This window comes from Micromys minutus, assembly GCF_963924665.1.
Source record: "Micromys minutus genome assembly, chromosome: 1".
Lineage (NCBI taxonomy): Eukaryota > Metazoa > Chordata > Mammalia > Rodentia > Muridae > Micromys > Micromys minutus.
The window spans coordinates 15972352-15991949 of NC_137969.1; the positions used below are offsets into that span (position 1 = coordinate 15972352).

General features: G+C 35.5%; 1 protein-coding gene and 1 pseudogene across 4 annotated transcripts in view; one reads left to right on the forward strand and one right to left on the reverse strand.

Annotated features, from left to right (window-relative positions):
• LCORL (ligand dependent nuclear receptor corepressor like) overlaps positions 1-19598 on the forward strand; it is a gene marked incomplete at both ends in the record, with an annotated part of 150177 nt that overhangs the window by 61924 nt on the left and 68655 nt on the right. For all 3 annotated transcript variants that reach the window (XM_080925225.1, XM_080925224.1, XM_080925226.1), the window contains 2 exons: positions 14332-14411; positions 15274-15403. In XM_080925225.1, coding sequence (XP_080781351.1) covers positions 14332-14411; positions 15274-15403 — 210 coding nt within the window. The remainder of the gene's footprint in view (positions 1-14331; positions 14412-15273; positions 15404-19598) is intronic.
• Positions 10411-10811, reverse strand: LOC308416523 (ubiquitin-like FUBI-ribosomal protein eS30 fusion protein; annotated as a pseudogene). Its single transcript has one exon. The product of its transcript is annotated as a ubiquitin-like FUBI-ribosomal protein eS30 fusion protein (transcript).

The following is a 19598-nucleotide window of genomic DNA, read 5'->3' on the forward strand; positions in this document are numbered from 1 at the left end:
TCAAACACTATTGGTTGGTTACCCCCACAGTTTTGTGTCATTGTTGCACTAGCATATCTTGCAGACAGGACACTATTGTAGATTGAAGGGTTTGTGGCTAGGTTGGTGTTTGCATTTCACTTTTAATAGTACACAGAGTACTTTCCTGTACCACGTCAGCATGCATGGGTAAGACCTTATGTAGGTACTAGCTAGACTTCTCCATGTTCAGTGAGCTGTATATGTCTTGGCAACAGCCTGGGTTGTTTGGAGATTCCTATGGGACCCCTTTGGCCAACAGCTCAATCAGATGTACCCAATCCCAGGTCCAGAAGTTTCATGATGGCAAAGAGATGACCAGTTGGTGCTTTCTCCCTCATCATTTGGTGATTTCATTTAGATGGCCTTCATATATGTATATATTTTAGGAAGCTTCTGCTATTATGTTTCCATACTATCTCTCAGATGGCCCTTAATTTTAGCTGTCTCTCCCTGTATTCTTTCCTTTGCTCCCCTCCCAACTTGGTCTTCCTGCACCACTTTCCATCCATCCAGCCATCTGTCCATCCATCCATCCATCCATCCATCCATCCATCCATCCATCCATCCATAACTATTCTATTTCCCTATCCTGACCAGATCTATCCCCCCCATCCTCTAGTAAGTTACCCTATAACTAGCCTCTGTGGTTCTATAACATGATTATTATTGACTTAACAGCTAATATTCATATATCAGTGAATACATATTACATTTGTGTTTCTGGGTCTGGAGTACATCACTCAGAATGATTTTTCCCCCTAGTTTACCCATTTATCTACAAATTTCATGACCCACCCCCCTGCAAGTATCCATTTTTCTGTTGAGGGATGTCTAGGTTATTTCCAATTTCTGGTTGTTATGAATATATCATCAATGAACAAGATTCAACAAGTATTTCTGTGGTAGAATGAAGCATCCTTTTGTTATGTGTCCAATAATTATATAGCTGGATCTTGAGGTCAGTTGAATCTATCTTCCTGAGGAACTGTCACATTGATCTCAGTAGTGGCTCTATGAGTTTGCACTCCCACCAGCAATGGAGGTGTGTTCTCATTGTTTCATGTCCTCACCCACATGAGCTATCACTTGTGTTGTTGTTCTTAGCTGGCAGTATTAGAGAATCTTACAGTATTTTTGACTTGCATTTCCCTGATGGCTAAAAATGTTAAATTTTTCATTAAGTGTTTATCAGTCATTTGAATTTTCTAATTTTAGAATCATTTTTAGACCTGTACCACATTTTTAGTTGGCTTGTTATCTTGAGTCCTAGTTTTTTGAGTTCTTTATATATTTTGGATATTTGGGCCCTAATCTGATGTTTAATTAATAAAAATTGTTTCTAATTCTGTAGCCTGCCTCATTATCCGAACAACAGTGTTCTTTACCAGGTCGAAGCTTCTAGGTTTCATGATGTCCCTTTTATTTTTGTTGATTTTAATGCCTGTGCTATTGGTGTTCTATTCAGAAACTCTTACTTTGCCATAGACTTCAAGGCTCTTCCCCACTTTGTCTTCTATCAGGTTCAATGTATCTGGCTTTATGTTGAGGCCTTTGGTCTATGTGGACTTGAATTTTGTGCAGGGTGGTAAGTATGGGTCAGTTTAGATTTTCTTCTACATGTAGTCATAGCCATCCACTTTGACTAGCACTGTTTGGTTAAGATGCTGGCTTTTTTCTAATGTGTATTTCTGGATTCTTTATCAAAAATCAGCTGGTCATATGTGTGTATGTATGTCTAGGTCTTCAGTTTGATTCCATTGATTAATGTGTCTCTTTTTCTGCCAACACCATGCTGTTTTTATGACTGTAGATCTGTAATACGACTTGAAATTACTAATAGTGATACCTCCTACATTTTTGTTTTAAAATTCTTGATATTTTTAACTATACTAGGATGTTTTGTTTATTTTTGTTTGGTGTGTGTGTGTGTGTGTGTGTCTGTGTTCTGAAAACCAAACTTGTACTTTCAAGATTTGTGAAAAATTTTGTTGAAATTTTGATGGGGATTGCATTGAATCTGTAGATTGCTTTTGGTAGAGTGGCCCCTTTTACTGTATTAATCCTACTAATCTATTGAGCATAGGAGACCTTCCCAGCTTCTGATATCTTCTTTAATTTCTTTCTTCAATGTCTTGAAGTTCTTGCCATGCAAGTGTTTCATTTACTTGGTTAGAGTTACTCTAAGATACTATTTATTATTTAAGGCTGTTGTTCCCTGGTTTCTTTCTCAGTACATTTGTCATTTGTATATAGGAGGGCTGCTGTTTTTTTGTGAGTTAATTTTGTATGCAACTACTTGCTAAATGTGTTTATCGCTGGGTCACTTATATATATTATTATTACATCTGTAAGTAGGTATACTTTGATCACTGTTTCTTCCTTTCCAGTTTGTATCCTCCTTAGTATCCTTCAGTTGTCTTACTGCTCTAGCTAAGACTCTAAGTACCATATTGAATAGGTATATAGAGAGTGGACAACATTGCTGCTTTCCTGATTTTAATAAAATTGCTTTTGAGTTTCTCTTCATTTAAGTTGATATTATCTATATGTTTGGTGTTAATTGCCTTTATTGGGTAAAGGTATTTCCTTTGTATCCCTATTTTCTTCAGAATTTTTAATCACAAAGGCTATTGAATTTTGTCAAAGGCCTTTTCTTCATCTAATGAGTTGATCATGTAATTTTTGTCTTTTGGTTTATTTATGTGCATAGATTACATTTATTGATATATGTATGTTGAACCATCCCTGAATTTCTAGAATGAAGCCTTTTTGATCATGGTGGTTGATCCTTTTGATGTATTTTTTGATTCAGCTTGCAAGTATTATATTGAGCCTTTTGTATTTATGTTCATAAGGGAAATCCATCTGTAATTCATTCTCTCTTAACCCCTCCCTCTCTTTCTCCCATTGGTTCTTGGTGTAATTTGGCTATCAGGGCAACTGCCCTTGTAGAGAGATTTGGGCAGTGTTACTTCTGTTTCTGTTTTGTAGAATATTTTGAGGAGTATTGGTATTGACTCTATGAAAGTCTTATAGAAGTCTGCGCTTAAACCAGCTGGTCTTGGACTTGTTTTGATTGGGAGAATTTTAATTTCTGCTTTTATTACTCTTAGGGTTATAGTCTGTTTAAATTTGCTTATTATCTTGATTTAACTTTGCTAAGTCATAATGTATCAAGAAAATTATTCCTTTTAAAATTTCCAGCTTGGTGGATATGATAGTTAGGGTTTTGCTGCTATGAAGAGACACCATGACCAAGGCAACTCTTGTAAGAATAACAATTAATTGGGGCTGGCTTACAGGTTCAGAGATTCAGTCCATTATCATCAAGGTGGGAGCATGGCAGCATCCAGGCAACATAGTACAGTAGTAGCAGAGAGTTTCACATCTTCATGTAAAGGAAGCCAAGAGGAGACTGGCTTCCATGCAGCTAGGATGAGGGTCTTTAAGCTCACGCCCACAGTGACACACCTACTCCAACAAGACCACACCTCCTAGTAGTGCCACTTCCTGGGCCAAACATATTAAAACACCATAGTGGATTATAGGTTTTTTTAAGTGTATCTTTATGATTCTCTGGACTGTTTTCTCATAGTGTTCTTGACCCCTCTGGCTCCTACAGTTGTTCCTAACCCTCTTCCTTGGGACTCCCCAGATTCTGTCTAATGTTCAGCTGTAAGTCTCTATATCCTCTCCTATCAGTTGTTCTGTAAAACCATGGCCATGGCCACATTACCCTGAATTCACCCGGTCTTATCTCCATTTAGTTTTTTTCTGAATGACTTGTATATTGGCAAGAGTATAATATTGAAATTTTCCACTATCAGTAAGTGAGAAATTTAAGTGGAAGTGTATTTCTTTTCTTTCTTTCTTTTTTTTTTTTTTTTTTTTTTTTTTTTGATATTTTCTTTATTTACATTTCAGATGTTATTCCCTTTCCCATTTCCCCCCTGGAATTCCCCTGTTCCTTCCCCTATATGAGAGTATTCTCCACCCACCTACTCCCTCCCATCTCCCCGCCCTGGCATTCCCCTACACTGGGGCATTGGGCCTTCACAGGGACAAGAGCCTCTCCTCTTGTTCATGCCTGATAAGACCATCCTCTGCTACATATGTATCTGGAGCCATGGATTTGTCCATGTGTCCTCTTTGGTTCTTTTATGACCCTTAGTGCTATTGTGTTTGGTGCCTAGATATTAAAAATTGCAGTGTCTTATCTTGAATCTTTCCTTTGATGAATATATAGTGTCCTTCCCTGTCTCTTCTGATTAGTTTTGGTTTAAAGTCTGTTTTGTCAGATATTAAAATAGCTACACCTACTTGCTTCCTAGGTCTATTTGTTTGGATTTTTTTTTTCAATCCTTCTACTTTGAGCTAGTATCTATCCTTGATGTTAAAGTGTGTTTCTTGGATCTAACAGAAGGATGGATTTTGTTTTCTAATCTGTTTTGTTAGCCTGTACCTTTTTATTGGGAAATTGAGACCATTCATGTTTAGAGATGTCAATAATCACTGTTCATTGATTCCTGTTTTTTGTTGTTGTGATGGTGGAGGGGGTATTGCTGTGTGTGTGTGTGTGTGTGTGTGTGTGTGTGTGTGTGTGTGTGTGTGTGTGTTCTTGTGTGTGTGTTCTTATGTGTGTACACATTTTTCATGGTTAACTTCTTTAGGCTTGAGTTTTCCTTCTAGTGCCTTCTGTAGGACTGAATTTGTGCGTGGATATTGCTTAAATTTGGTTTTAACATGGAATGTCTTACTCTCTCAGTCTATTGTGAGTGAAAGTTTTGCTAGTTATAGTAGTGTGTGCTAGCATCTGTAGCACATCTGTCCAGGCCCTCTGGCTTTTAGACAATTTAGGTGTAATTCTGATAGGTCTGCCTTTATATGTTAATTATTTTTCCCTGGCATCTTTTAATAGTCTTTTTGGTTGTGTACATTTAGTGTTATGAATCTTATGTGCTGAGGGAACTTTCTTTACTAGTCCAGTCTATTTGGTGTTTTGTATGCTTCTTGTACCTTGATAAATATTTCATTGTCTAGATTACAGAAATTTTTAAGTGATTTTATTGAAAATGTTTTATTTTCCTTCAGTGTGTGTTTCTTCTCCTTTGTGTATTCCAACTATTAGATTTTGTAGTGTCCCAGATTTTCTTAATATTTTATACCGAGAGATTTTTAGATTAAACTAGTTCTTAACTGAGATACCTATTTCTTCTATTGTGTTTACAATGCCTGAGATTCTTTCTTCCATCTCTTATATTCTGTTGATGAGGCTTCCCTCCAAGATTGCTGTTTAAATTCCTAATTTCTCTGTTTGGTTTATTTCAGGATTTTGTTTTGTTTTGTTTTTATAAATTTACAGTTTCAATTCTTGTGCTGTTTTATTTATTTCCTTCCATTGTGGTTTCATAAATTTATGTAAGGAATTTATTCATTTCTTCTTTAACAGCCTCTATCATATTCATTGATGCTATTTTAAGGTCTTTTTCTTACGCTACAGCTGTATTGTAATACTTAGTGGCCTGTTGAGATAGGGTTGCTGGGCTCTAGTAGGGATATTGCATGTCTGTTACTGATTATGTTTTTATGTTAGAGTCTAGGCATCTAAACTTGGCAAAATTGTAATTCTAAATGGTTCTATCTGGTTTCTTTCTTTCTTTCTTTCTTTCTTTTTTTTTTTTTTTTTTTTTTTTGTTTGTTGGTTTCTGTTGCCCCTCTCTGATTTTTAGGAGATTGTGGTGATTGTATGTGACTTGTTTAAAAAATTCTTCTCCAATCCTGATATCTGTGACCATTGCAAGTTCTAGGTAAAAAGCGTTTCTGTGTATTGGGTTCTGACACTTAAAAATGGGAATGGGCTTGGAGGGGCAAGGCTGAGGGAGTCCATTACAGGTAGGAAAGCAGAGTGGGAATGGGGTCAGAGGATACTGAGAGCTGGGAATGAGACTAGGGGATTGGATTGAGAGAGAGGCAAAGATCTTCAGTTAGCCTCTTGCTTCATGGCCAAAGTGGATTCCCAATGAATACCTGTGAGAGTCGTACCTGGGATAAGCATAGAGTGGAGCCGAAGTTTGGAGGGGAAGATCTGTGTACCCCACTGGAGATGGGGACAGAGAGGAAGAGGGTACTACAGCAGGTGATATGCTGAGGAACTGGGGATTACACTAGGGTTGGATTTGGGAGAGGAGAGAGAGAACAGTGAAGATCTGTAATTAACCTGTCTACCCCCTAACTAGGATGGCTTGTGGAATCCTAGGAAATGCCTCCAGGACTTACGGGCATGGATAAAGCAATGAGTGGAGAGAGAGCAGTTAGGATTGGAAGGTCTGTATGTTCCGTTGGAGATGGGAGAGGTGCAGCCAGTGATCTACAGAGCTGGGGATGAGACTGGGGGTTAGATTTGGAAACCTAGAGGGACAGGTGAAGATCTGCAGTTAGTCTGCTCACTACTCTGGCAGGAATGGTCTGCAGGTTCCTGGTAATACATTTCTTACTGATTATGTTTGATCTTCATTTGAACAGCAGTGTCCAAGGGATATCCTAATTGTTTATATCATAGCAACATTGCTATCTTGAATTCAAACTGATAAACTTTTTCCCACATGTGCCAAAAATTATGATAATTTGTAAGGTTCCCTTAATGTTTCTTTTTAATAATTTCCATTTGTCTGTTTAAGGGTACCTGGGAGTAAATCACATATGCCACTACATACATGGGGAGGTGAGAGGATAATTTGAGGTAAAAATTCCCTTTTTCACTTTTGAGATTGGATCTCTTTGTTGTCTGCTGCTGCGTTAGCTAAGCTGGCTGCACCATGAGCTTCAGAGGATCCTCTTGTCTCTGCCTCCCGTCTCATTGTAGGTATACTGAAATCACAGACACTCAACTTTCTGTAGGTTCTGAAGATTCAGCCTGAGCTCCTCATGCCTTGTGTTGTGAGCCACCTCCCCAGCCTACCTCCTTTAGATTAACATATAACATACTGTCTTTTATAATGTCACTTTTATGCATTGTGTTATGCATTATACTTTGCTTATATTCAGGAATTTCCACTACCTTTCTCCCATATGATTTTTGGAAATTGAGTACCTGTATTATTTCTGTATTTGATTATAATCAGCTGTTACAACATGCTTATAAATGTTTAAGGAATAATCATCATATTTTGTTTTGAATTATTCTAAAGAACAAAAATTTATTATCAAATTGTAAAGACTTATTTTTAATGATAAAACCTTGTGTTTATCAAGATTAAGTTAGTATACTTTGGGGGGGGACCCTGTATATTATCAGCACAACATTCCTGAGTTTATTAGTGTTAAAAGTTTAAAAGATAGTATTTATACAGTAATAACTTTTTAAGGGATTTCCAGAAAATAGATTTGCAGGCGATTTTATTTATTTATATATATATATATATATATATATATATATATATATATATATATATATATATATATATATACAGGGCTGTTTGTTACAGGTTTTTAAGGATAGTTTCCATTTTTGCTACAATAATGGGCTGTTGAATAATTTTGTGTTAGTAATTGAAATGTATTTAGTTATTAAGAGTTATGTTGACTAAATTAACAACATAAGTGGATTATTGAGTTGAAAAATAAAATTGTTGTTAATGTGGTATGTATGTGTTTTATTTCCTATTCCTTCGACAAAAGCAATTTAAGGAAGAAACTTTCTTGGCTCATCCTTGTAGCTTACTGTGTAGTAACTAGCTGCTGTTTCTGAGTACAGTAGCCACGCATGCACAAAAGACAGTATTTCACAGCACTCTTCCCCATTCTCTGTCCTACAACTCTTTCCACCCCATCTTCGTGATGTTCCTTAGCCTCAGTGGAGGGGAGTTGATATAGATGTCTCATTTAGGGCTGAGCACCCAGTAGTCACTCCAACACTTTAACTTCTGACCACTGAATTAAGGTGTAGAGTAAAGCTTCCTTGGCCAAATTGAGGACAGTACAAATCTGTTTATGTAAAAGCAAGTATTTTGAAGGCAATTTGACAAGATGTACCTGTAACAAGACAAGAGTAATAGGTTCCTCTGTAGGACCTAGGACCTTTTAAGTTTACAGTAGCAGACACAAATTCCCTCTTTCAAGAAGACTTTGAAATCCAATTAAAAGGTAGCTGGTTACCCAGACAACACACTTGTGCCAGTTCTGAATCTGTAGATATATCTTGCCTGGTGGGTCAGTATTGTAGCTGTCAAGTTTGCTAGTAATGCGGTTGACAGCTTTTCCTTCCTAGTGCCCTTAAAGTACTTTCCAGCACTCTGAAAACCAGCCAGCAGAAAGGGAAGTTTTGGGTCAGTTCCAACTTGATTTCTGTATGTCTTAAAACCAAAGTGTGTTGAATTTTCAACAATAGGATATAAAAGTATTTTATTGAAAATGTACTATGAAGAAGAGATACCAAAATGGTAATTATTTTTTAGATTGTAGATTAAGAATGATTTTATATATTTTCTCTGCTGAAAATAAATAATTTAAAATACAAAAATATTTTTGAGGGATCATTTTGTAGTTTTCTTGCAAAGACTCTTGATTAGAGACAAGTTTATAGCTAAGTAAATTAAAATCATTTTGAATTTTTTATTGCTATTGATCATATTGCCTAGTCTAGTTCTTATTAGATGAACTTTACATGTAATTTTATAGAATTTTAGAACCATAAAGGAAATTTTATTTTATTGGTGTTTTCAAACTTATTCTCATTTTATGTCAGGTCTTTATATTCTTTTAAGTAATCCTGGTATGGGGATGGGTCTTAACACAGGTATACAGAGGAATTCCATTGTTTCCTATCCGGCTTTCAAAGCACCTCTTGTTGATGCCAGATGTATTATTATCTGATGTTTTAAGGTCTTTGGGGTCTTTAAACTTAGAAATCAAAACTGTGGTGTATTCCTCAACCTTCATTTCTTATCAGCTTCCCTTTTAGGGTCATATTTGTAATTAGTGTTAAACTTGATTGTTTTCTGCTAACCCAAGTGGAATGATGAGACTTGTAGCCTGATCTGTTTTGTATACATATTTGCATAAATACTTACATTCCTCTAGAAATTGTTTGTTACACACATTAGGTTCCTGCATGCTGTCGCTACCATTGCAGTACACAATGCTGCCACTGTCCTCTCTGTCTCCTCTACTCGACCTTTCCTTCGCCTTCCTTCTCCCAACCTGTAGGAAACATTCTACATTTTAACTGTCTCTCAGGTTTGGCTCTTCTCAAAATGTCACATAGTTAGATTGGGTTTGTATGTAGTTAACAGTATGCATTTGTGGATCTTTTTTTGTGGCTCAGTAGTATTTTTTTATGTGTCTCTTAATATTTTTGCCTAGTGAGAAGCTGCCTAGTGTTTGCTTATATGTTTACTTACTGAAGCATATTTTGATCACTTTGAAAATTTGGCAACTTTAAATAAGGATTCTCTAAATATTTATAGGTTTGGGGATAAAAGTTTTCAGTTTTCTGTAATTAGCATAAATGACTAACAACATCATTGGTAGATCATTGGGAAGACTATGTTTGTGTATTTTAGAAACTGCTAGCCTTTTTTTAAAAAAGTGGCTGGTCTAACTCAAATTCCTGCCAGCAGTGAATGCCCTTGCTGTCCCCTTAGTGTTTCTAGTCCTACTAACTAGCCTTTGATACCTGCGTTTGGGTTTTTTCTGTTCTAATAGGTCTGTACTGGTATCTTGTTTGCTCAGTATGTAGATCCCTAATGACATTTGATATTGACTACTTTGTCACACACATATTTGAATATTTGTATCTTCTGGGTGGGATGTGTTTGGATTGATCTTGGTATTTGGGTAGTGATAGAACCATAATGAGGAAGTATTTCTTTTGTTTCAGTTTTCTGGAATGAATGGTAGAGAACCATATGGGCTGGTGTTTTCTAGTAGGTGTTTATTTCTTCGTCTATTTTTAATAGCTCCAGCCACCCTGAGGTTATCTGTTGTTCTTGCCTGAGCTTTGGTTGCCTTGCTGTTAGAGTTGATCATTTCCCTCAGGTTATCAAATTTCTCGACATAATGTCATTTGTAGTATTACTTTATTCTTCTAATGTCTCTAACTTATTAAGGAATGACATTTGTTCTGATACTTGTTTTTTTTTTTTTTTTCCTTTTTTTTCTAATTAGAGATTTATGGATTATATTATCTCTTCAAAGTACCAGTTGGTGTTAATTTTTAAAAAGGCCTATACTACAAGTTGGGAGGATATGTAGCAAATGTTGCAATCACTATCTTCCAGTAGTGCAGTTTGTAGATGAAATTTTTCCCCCTTGGTACTTTAGTTCTTTGATTTTTTTTTTTTTTTTTTCTGGGCAAAATGGCTTTATTAGTGTGGCAGGGTCACAACAGACTTAGGAATTAGCATTGGGGCCCTTCTTCTTGCCAAAAGTGGACACAACATTGACAAAACGTCGGTTGTACTGCATTCGCCTCTTGGCCTGTCTTCTTCTTCTTCTTCTTTTCCTGTTTGGCCACCTTGGGAGTCTGACCTCTCACTTTTCCAGCACGAGCCAGGGAACCATGAACTTTGCCTCCCAGCATGCTGCCAGCTACTTCCAGAGCGGTCAGGGCCTCTACACCGCACTGGCCTAGGGTGGCCTCATCCTCGAGCGGCGAGCCTGCCAGAAGCACGACTTGATCTTCGGGGGCAATGCCTTCCAGTGAGGCCACCTGAGCCTTGATCTGGGCGACCGTCTCCTGGCTGGTCACCTCAAGGGTGTGTAGTTTCTGGGCGCGATCAAAGAGCTGCATGTTGGCTAACCCGCGGACGCCGATGCCGCTACCGCGACGTTGGAGTCAAGAAAGAGCTGATTTTTTTTTTTTTTTTTTTTTTTTTTTTTTAAATACAATGTATTGTGGTCATACTCTTTCCCTCTCCCAACTTTTCCCAGATTCTCCCTCGGCTTCATGAGAAAAAAAAAAAAACTAAGCAAACAAAACAAAAAACCAAAATAAACACAAAACCAGAACCAAAAATAAATAAATAAATCAAGCAAGCACAACTTTGTGTGTGTGTGTATGTGTGTGTGTACAGTCGAGAAAAGGATAACTTTCAGGAGTGTTAATTCTTTACCTTTTTGAAACAGTCTCTTGTTTGTACTGCTGTACATCATACTCCAGACTAGCTTGCCACAAGCTTTCAAATGGCTCTCCTGCCTCTACCTCTCATCTTCCTGTAGGAGTGGTAAGATTACACTTTCATGCCACCACATTGACTTTTTTTTTCAAGAATCAAACATTTTATTTTGAATATAAGATGCATACTTGCAAGGAAGACAAGGCTGGCTTTGAATTCACCAATATTTCATGAACCATAGAATTTATTATTTTATTCAGTATATGTTTGCTTAATATTTGAGAGTGCTGAATTTTGGTAATATAACTACTAATCAAACCATCAATATCTGTATCATGCCCAGTGTGATAATGGCTGTGGTTTAGAATGTCTTAGTATGATAGAGGAATGAACTTATTTTTTTGTTTGTTTGTTTTCTTTCAACTTTATTTTTTTTAAAAAAGAAAAACATATACAGATTTTTAAAGGCATTTTGGCATAACACTATATGAATGTTTTTGTCAGTACTTAATTCTTTTAGAGGTTTGATAGTATGCTTTGAAATCTTACTAGTTACCATAAGTTTAAAGTACATGTAGAACAGAACATAACATGGAAACAGAGTTTTCTTGGTGTGTATAGATTAAACATAATGATTTTTGAATACCAAAAAATTGCCACAAGGCTATATTCTTAGCTCTTGAATTATTAATGATTTAAGGTCCAGGTGTACCTACCACATTCTGAGAGGTTGCTATACACTTTTTTTTCTAAGAAGGACTGAGGCTTTGACTTTTTGACCTTTTTTTTTTTGAGCTTCATATGGCCTGTGAGTTGTTTCTTGGGTATTCAGAGCTTTCTGGAGTTAGTATCCAATTATCAGTGACTGCATATTATGTCTGTTCTTTTGTGACTGGGTTATCACACTCAGGATGATATTTTCTAGATACATCCATTTTCCTAAGAATTTCATAAAGTCATTGTTTCTGATAGCTGAGTAGTACTCCATTGTGTAAATGTACCACAATTTTTGTATCCATTTATCTACTGAAAGACATCTGGATTCTTTCCAGCTTCTGGCTATTATAAATAGGGCTGCTATGAACATTGTGGTGCATGTGTCCTTATTGTATGTTGACTTTTTAAATGTGGCTTCTGGGGATCAAACATGAGTTGTGAGATGTGTCTTTTTACCCTGTGAGATATCTCTCAAGCCCAGGAAGGAACTGTTTTTAATTGTTAGATTTTTGACAGTTTTTGTATGTGAGGTTGTCTGTAGAATAATGAGCATGTAGTCTTAAGCAGGCATTTAATTTTCTATAAAATAATGTTATCAATACATGTTTGGTATATGAATTTAGAAAAACACATCATTTGGTAATTCTGTTATATGGAGTTAGGTTTTGTAACATTTTTCTCTGTCTGTAAATTAGGTAATATAATCCATATTACATGCATAAGGTGATTGAAACAAAACTCTGTGTCCTGAAAAGTCACAGCTAGTAAATGTGTTTCCAGTCCAGATCTCCAGTCTTCAGATATCTTTACATTACTCTGTACTGGGTCTTATGTTCCCATTTACTGCTCTTTGCAAATGTATGTAAGTATTAATACTATTTCTGTGCTACTGACAAGATCTTTCTGTACATTTTTATGATCCTCCACTCTGTGTTTGGAGTAATGTAGAAGGGAACTCTAAGAGTGACCCTAATAAGATTGTTCATTATACCAGGGACAGGACACTTTTATTTTCTGTATAACTTAGAAGAGATACATCTTTAGCTCTATTGAGCCTTTTAAAAGAATTTTTGTAGCACACTGATGGTTTTCCTATTAGCCATTGTGTAGTTGTCTAAGATAGTAAAAGTTTTGCATGTAAAGTTGTGCGTGCAGATTTATTTAGGGAAAAATTGGAAGGACCTTCTGTTATCAATGATTTAAAAATTCACTCTATCTACTACATGTAAAGGACAGTGTCGCCATGCCTTCTTAACATGTCCTTAGCAGACAGGTGTTTTTGTGTTCCAGAAACTTTTTCAGTATATTAGAACTGGTAGACTCTAAGGAATATCATTCAGAAAAAAAAATCCATTTTAAATGTTTTGTTTAAATGTGTCCCATAGGTCATATATCATAGATGTACATGATGTCTTGATTCTATTACTCCTGCCCATTTTATCCTCACTTAACCCTCCCAAGTCTGCCCAAGTCTTGAGTTATTTATTTGAGCAAAGTGGAAAGGACTTCCCCTCAGCCAGCACCCACTAAGTGCCTTTAGCTCTTCATGGAAGAATAGGGCCTAATAAGCCCCTCTGCATTTATCATAGAATGTGGATGAGTCCTGTCTTGTGCAGGTAACCACTGCCTCTGAGCTCATAGGCCCAACAGTTGTCTCAGGTCCAGAAAACAACACTTCTCTTCGTGATCCAGCTCTTAATTCTGTTTCCTCTTCCAAGATGTCCCTGAGTCTCAGAGTGTAGAATGGGATAGAGATATCCTATAGGGCTGAGCATTCGACCGTCATTTGTTTTCAACACTTTTTGCCCACTTATGAATCTCTGTATTAACTGTCCACACTGTAAACAGGAGTTTCTCTGACCAAGACTGAGCAACACTAGTCTCTACATGATTTGTATTGGATGACAAAACCTGTTTTGTTTACTCCATCTTTTTTTTTTGTAATCAAGCTGTTAGAAATAAAAAGGGTCTGACCTTAATTTTGATTTACAAATTGGATTGTTCCTTGGTTTTGTAGAAATAATTCTATTTTCCCAAGTTTGAGTATTCTCAATACCTTTGGTCCTTTCTTCTGTTTCTCTATATTTTCTTTCATATTGTGCAAAATTTATTCCTGTCTTTTCTCATATCTATCCCTTTGGTCTCACTGTGATAATGAAAATTAAAAAATAATGATTAGTAATCATTAAATCTTTGAAGTGATTAGATGATACTTAGAACTATATTGTTAGAAAATTTTAACCTATTACCAGCTCATAATTCTTGATATTTTGTCTCCATATGGCCTATTCTGTTTTTTGTGGGGTGTATATATATATCAAGAGGTTAACTTGAAAGGTAGACTTTCTCCCATTATTGTTACTAGTTAGGTTTTATTTTGTTTTTTCATTTTTTTTCTTTGCCATTGCTGTGGAAGATGGTGATTTTGCTGGTTTTAATAAAGTTAGTATATTTAATGAATATTTTCCTTCTTTTAAAGACTGTGAACCAGAAGAGCTGACTGACTGGTCTATGGATGAAAAATGTTCATTTTGTAATCTACAGAGAGAAGCAGTCAGTGTAAGTGTTAGTGCCATGAAGTTATTTTTAAAATAATAATACAATTGTAACAGAGTTCTTTTTTTTAACTTAAGTTGTTCTGATAATTTGTGACTCAGTGAAAATTTAAATAGTTCATTTTGTTGAATGGAGTATGTCCAACATTTAATTTAGTTTTTTTTTTTTAAAGAAACTTTTTTTTCTTTTTCTTCCCTTCTATCTTTCCTGTTTGTTTTTGGTTTGGTTTTCTTCCATATTTATTTCTTACTACTTTCTGATTCTTGAGCTTTACTTTAATGTCAGGTTGGTATTTATGTATCCAGGGTGAGCGTGGAGACCTAGCTTTATATAAGAACACATTGCAGTCTTGTTTCTTAGCAGTCATATGTTTATAACCCTTTCACTACTTTTAAAGTTTTTGGCTGTCAGAAATATTCCCCGTGTTAATGATGAAATACGTGCCTACTGTCTTAAAGGACATAGATGTGTGTAACCAGCACTTCTTGTGTGGTAAGAAATTCTGATTCCTAATCTGTTTTAGTGAGCAGAGCTAAGAAGAATTTGAAAACCTTTTAAGCTCCCCAGCTTTGCTAAACTCCATTGTATGCATATAGTAAACTTCTCAGCAGTGCCTGCCCACCCTCACTCCCAACCCCAGATACACACAGATTTTACCAAACTTTGGTAAGGAATAAGGGTATTTTGGTCCTCTATTAGAAGTATATTATTCCCCTGAATCCTATCGCAACTTTTATATTCTTTTGTTATAATTTGAGATTTTATGAAAGGCAGAGCAATTAAACATTAAAACAATTTTTACATATTAATTAGACTTAGATTTAACTAAAAAGTAACTAGGTATGTTACTTTCTTATAATTTTAGGATTGTATACCATCTCTTGATTCTTCACAGTCAACGCCAACAGAGGAACTATCATCTCAGGGCCAGTCCCACACTGATAAGATTGAATGCCAAGCAGAAAATTACCTAAATGCACTCTTTCGAAAGAAAGGTAATACTGGCATGCTTTGTCATTTAAGTTTTGCAATGTTTAGACTTTTCTCATGGGAGATTTTTTTTTTATGTCAGTCCCTACTTTATTGTTAACTACTTCCTTCTTTGTCTTACTAGATTATCAGCTCTCTAGTGCTAACCATTTGTTTTTAGCTTCCTGTTCTCCTTCATGGGTACCTCTCAAAATATTTTTGTGCTTCTCACTTTTATTATTTTGGCTTTATTCTTAAGTCTGTAAAGAGTGTTGGACAATAAAGTTATAGATAGGTTATATTACAGGCCTATCCCTAACAATGTCTCTCTTACATCATTTTCCAGCTGGGGTACCACACTAGTATTTGTCAGCTTGAGTATGCATGCTTGACATTATGAAGTCTGTTCCTTATTCGTCTCTCTCCAGCGCCTTTCAACCAAATGGGTCTTATTCCTCCACTTGTTATATATCCATAAGGAAAAGTAGTTTTTTATATATAAACTGCTTGGGAAGATCATAGTCTTTGGCTTTTGTACCTAACCATGTAGGTTGTCTGTCCTAAACCCCTAGATAGAAGTTTAGAGGAAGGAACATACAGGTTTGGGTGGAGTGTGGTTACCTTCTTTATCTTCAACTTGTAGAGATTGAGAAAGCACTTCTGTATTCTTCTTAGCTTGGTATTGATTCTATTCCACTGCTCTTGATATTTAGGTTCTAGCATATATTTTCTACTAAATTGAAAACTTCATATTTTAACAACATAAAACAGTAATATTAAAAGTACTGTTCACTTTTGAATCTTTCACTTAGTTAATTTTTGAAGTTCTTTGTGTTCTATTAGGAGAATCCTTATTACAAAAATCACTAGCATAATTAAAAGACCTAAAGAACTGTATTTTCTTTTTTTACTTTAACTTCATTTATTTTATGCTGAATTTATTCCCGTGCCATGAGCTTTTGCTTCTTCAGTTTCTTCTGGGATATCTTTTTCAAGAACTGTATTTTTAAAAAATTAAAGTAACCAAAATGAAAATAAAAGTCTTTCCCCATGTGTTACTGGAATAGTGTTGGAGAGTTCTTATTATCTTTGAATAGTGTATTTCTTCACAGGTCTTAAAGAGCTAATGTTAAAATATTATTTTCTTAGAAGATTTATACTGTGCTCATTTAGAGAAGTTGTTCTGCCAGTGTGTGTACAATTCTTAAATGTTAGACCTGAATCACTGAGAAAGTTAACACACATGCAGTATAATTTTGCTTACTTCAGATTGCACTATTTTTTCCTTTTGAGACGTTTGTACTGGTAGGAAGTAAAATTGTCAGTATGAATAACTGTCAGTTTTTTTTATAGTATGGAGTTTTAGCCTATTCTCCATTGCTTTTAAAAAAGAGTACTCAGTAAAAAAACTTGATACTATTTCATCTGATTCAAGCATCTGGGTCTCCAAGAGGTTTCCTACCAATAGTTGGGTGAGTGTTGCTGAATATTTAGTGACCTCTCAGTTTGGGAATTTCTTAGTTTTCTTCAAGGTCTTGAAAACTGTGGAGATTTTAAATGAAAAAAATCTTATTAGTATAGCACTTTTGCCTTGTATCAGGTCTTATCCTTGGTCATTTCTTTCTGTGTGTAATATATCATCATTTTCTGAATTTACCTAGGGTTTTATTGTTAGAATTTTTGTTTTAGTATTTTTCTTCAATAGAACCATTTTATAAATTTTCAGTATGGTTTAACCAAAATGAGGACAGGAAATAATACCTTTTAATGGTATTGACTTTGTTAGCTAATTAGTTTGTCACTTTTGAAAGAATATAATTAACTATACTTTGAGATAATAGACAATAAATGTGTTTTTAAAGACAGAAAATACATGTTCTTTAGAGTAGCAACTAAGATTTTGATAAAGCTTTTGTTTTCTGAAATTTTCCTTAATTTGATTATTTTTAAGTATTCTGAATATTGACAGCAGTAATATTGATACTTTGCCACTTACTGAGAACAACAGGTTTTTATTGATCATCTTATTGAAATGTAAAGTAAGACTTTAATACTCTATTTGAACTTATTTATTGTGTTTCTAACAGTATTTTCAGAATTATGTTAATGATAAATATAAACTTAATATTTGGGTTAATAATGTCATCCAGTAAGATTGAACATTAAAGCCTTTTTATGCCTGTTACTTTTCTCATTTCAGTGACAGAAGTACTTGAGAGAAGGCTTATTTGATTCACTGTTTTAGATTTCAGTCCTTCATGGTAGGCTGAAGCAACTTGAGCTTTCAAGTTCTGTATAGGAAAACGAGGCACAGCTCCTAACACAGCAGCCAGACAAATTCTGATACCAGCAATGCTAGTCCCCAGGCAGGAGGCTTTCAGGTTAGCATTAACTTGTGTCCAGAGTGTACTCAGCAATAGGAACACACTTCAGCCGTTTGGAGGCAACAGTGGACAACAGCAGTAGTCTTTGGTTTTTGATTCTTTTAGATAGCCCTGCCCAACAACCCAAAGGGGCTTAATCTGAACCTCACGAAGAGCACTGTCAGTCCAGATGCAAACGCTCATTTAAACTGTGTATGCATGTCTGTACACAGACACAAGGATCATGTATAAACTCACATATTTGTGAGTTCTTGTAATTTTCTTTTTCTGTCATTTCTGTCATTGTGACATTTACTGTCATTTTACTTTCCCCTTCTTTTTGTATTAGGTTTTTTTTTCCTCCTCCCTAATTAAAGCTTCTTCTGAAAAAAATTTTTTGAATGAATGAGTTTTTAATAAAATAAATTATGTTCAGTTATCTAAATTTCTCTAGGCATTTAATGGTATTCGTGCTTTGTTTTATTTAAAGAAGTAAAGTATTTAGTACCTATATATAGTATGACTATTAACCCATGGTTTCATTATATTTTGTTTTGGTAGTGCTAGGATACAAGCCCAAGGCCCTACCTATGCTAGGCAGGCAATCTACCAATGAGCTGTATCCCTAACCCTTGGTCAGTTTGTTTGTTTGGTTTTCTTTTCTTTTCTTTTTTAACTTTCTTATTTTTTAGATTATATTTTAAATTATGTGCATATATGTATATACACATGTATTCAGGTGTTTTATGTGTATAAACATCTTGTAGATGTCCTAGATCTCAGCAATTGGGTTTTTAGCTTTTGTTTCTGTTTTAAGACAGGGTTTCTTTCTCTCTTTTGTCCTGTGTGTCGTGGAACTCACCCTGCAGACCATGCTGTCGGACCCACCTCTGGTGCTGGGAATAAAGCTTCCTCACTGCCCAGCTCACTTTGTGTCTTCAGTTTCTTTATGGCAGCCATGCCAGCAGAAAGGACTCTACGCCACTCCTCTTGGGCTGAGTTCTGCCACCACTTTGCAGTGCTCTAAGTGAACACCATTGGAAGTTACATTGAGATAAATGGGATCAATACAATCATACTTGGTAGCTCATTTTTATCACATGAGTTTTGTGGCCAGCTATAGAATTAGCATTTAATGGCACAGTTTATTAAGTGTTAGATTATATGTAAGACAGAAAGTTCTAGAAGACTGGTACTGCAGGACTCTTCTTGTAGTAAGGGCTCAGTTCAGTATGGTAAAACAAGGTTCAGCTTTACTAGACCTGCCTACTCTATCAAATAAGCATTAGTATTATTTAAGTGAAAACTAAATATAGGAGAGTTACAAAGGATCAAAAACCAAATTGTTTGCTAAATATACTCTGTATTATGTCTGTCATAGTTTTGTTGGAGATAAGAGTCTTACTAGCCCAGACTGTCCTGGAATTTACTTTATGGCCTAAAATAGCCGTGAACTCCTACTTTAGCCTCTCAGATGCTGTGATTACAGTTAAATTGCCATTACTGGCTTTATATCATGTCTTACTAATTAGAGACTGCATTTTTAAATTTGCAACTAGTGCCTAGAATGTCCTTTACCTCACCAGAGTAAAGAGATACTTAATTTTTTCCTTGTAGCATATTTTTTTTACTCTCAGTATTAACTGGAAAACATAGAGAAATTTAAAAATATAGTAACTTTTCCGTATAGTAAAATGAATTCTACAGAGATAAGCTATAATCCAAAGAAATTATGGGTCACCGAAATTATGACACCACAAAATCAAAGTGCAGGTCGTTTCTCCTTAGCGATAGGTATTTTGCTCACCTGAGAATACACACTCCAGTCTGTTGAGGACCTTTTTGAAAAATGATCCAT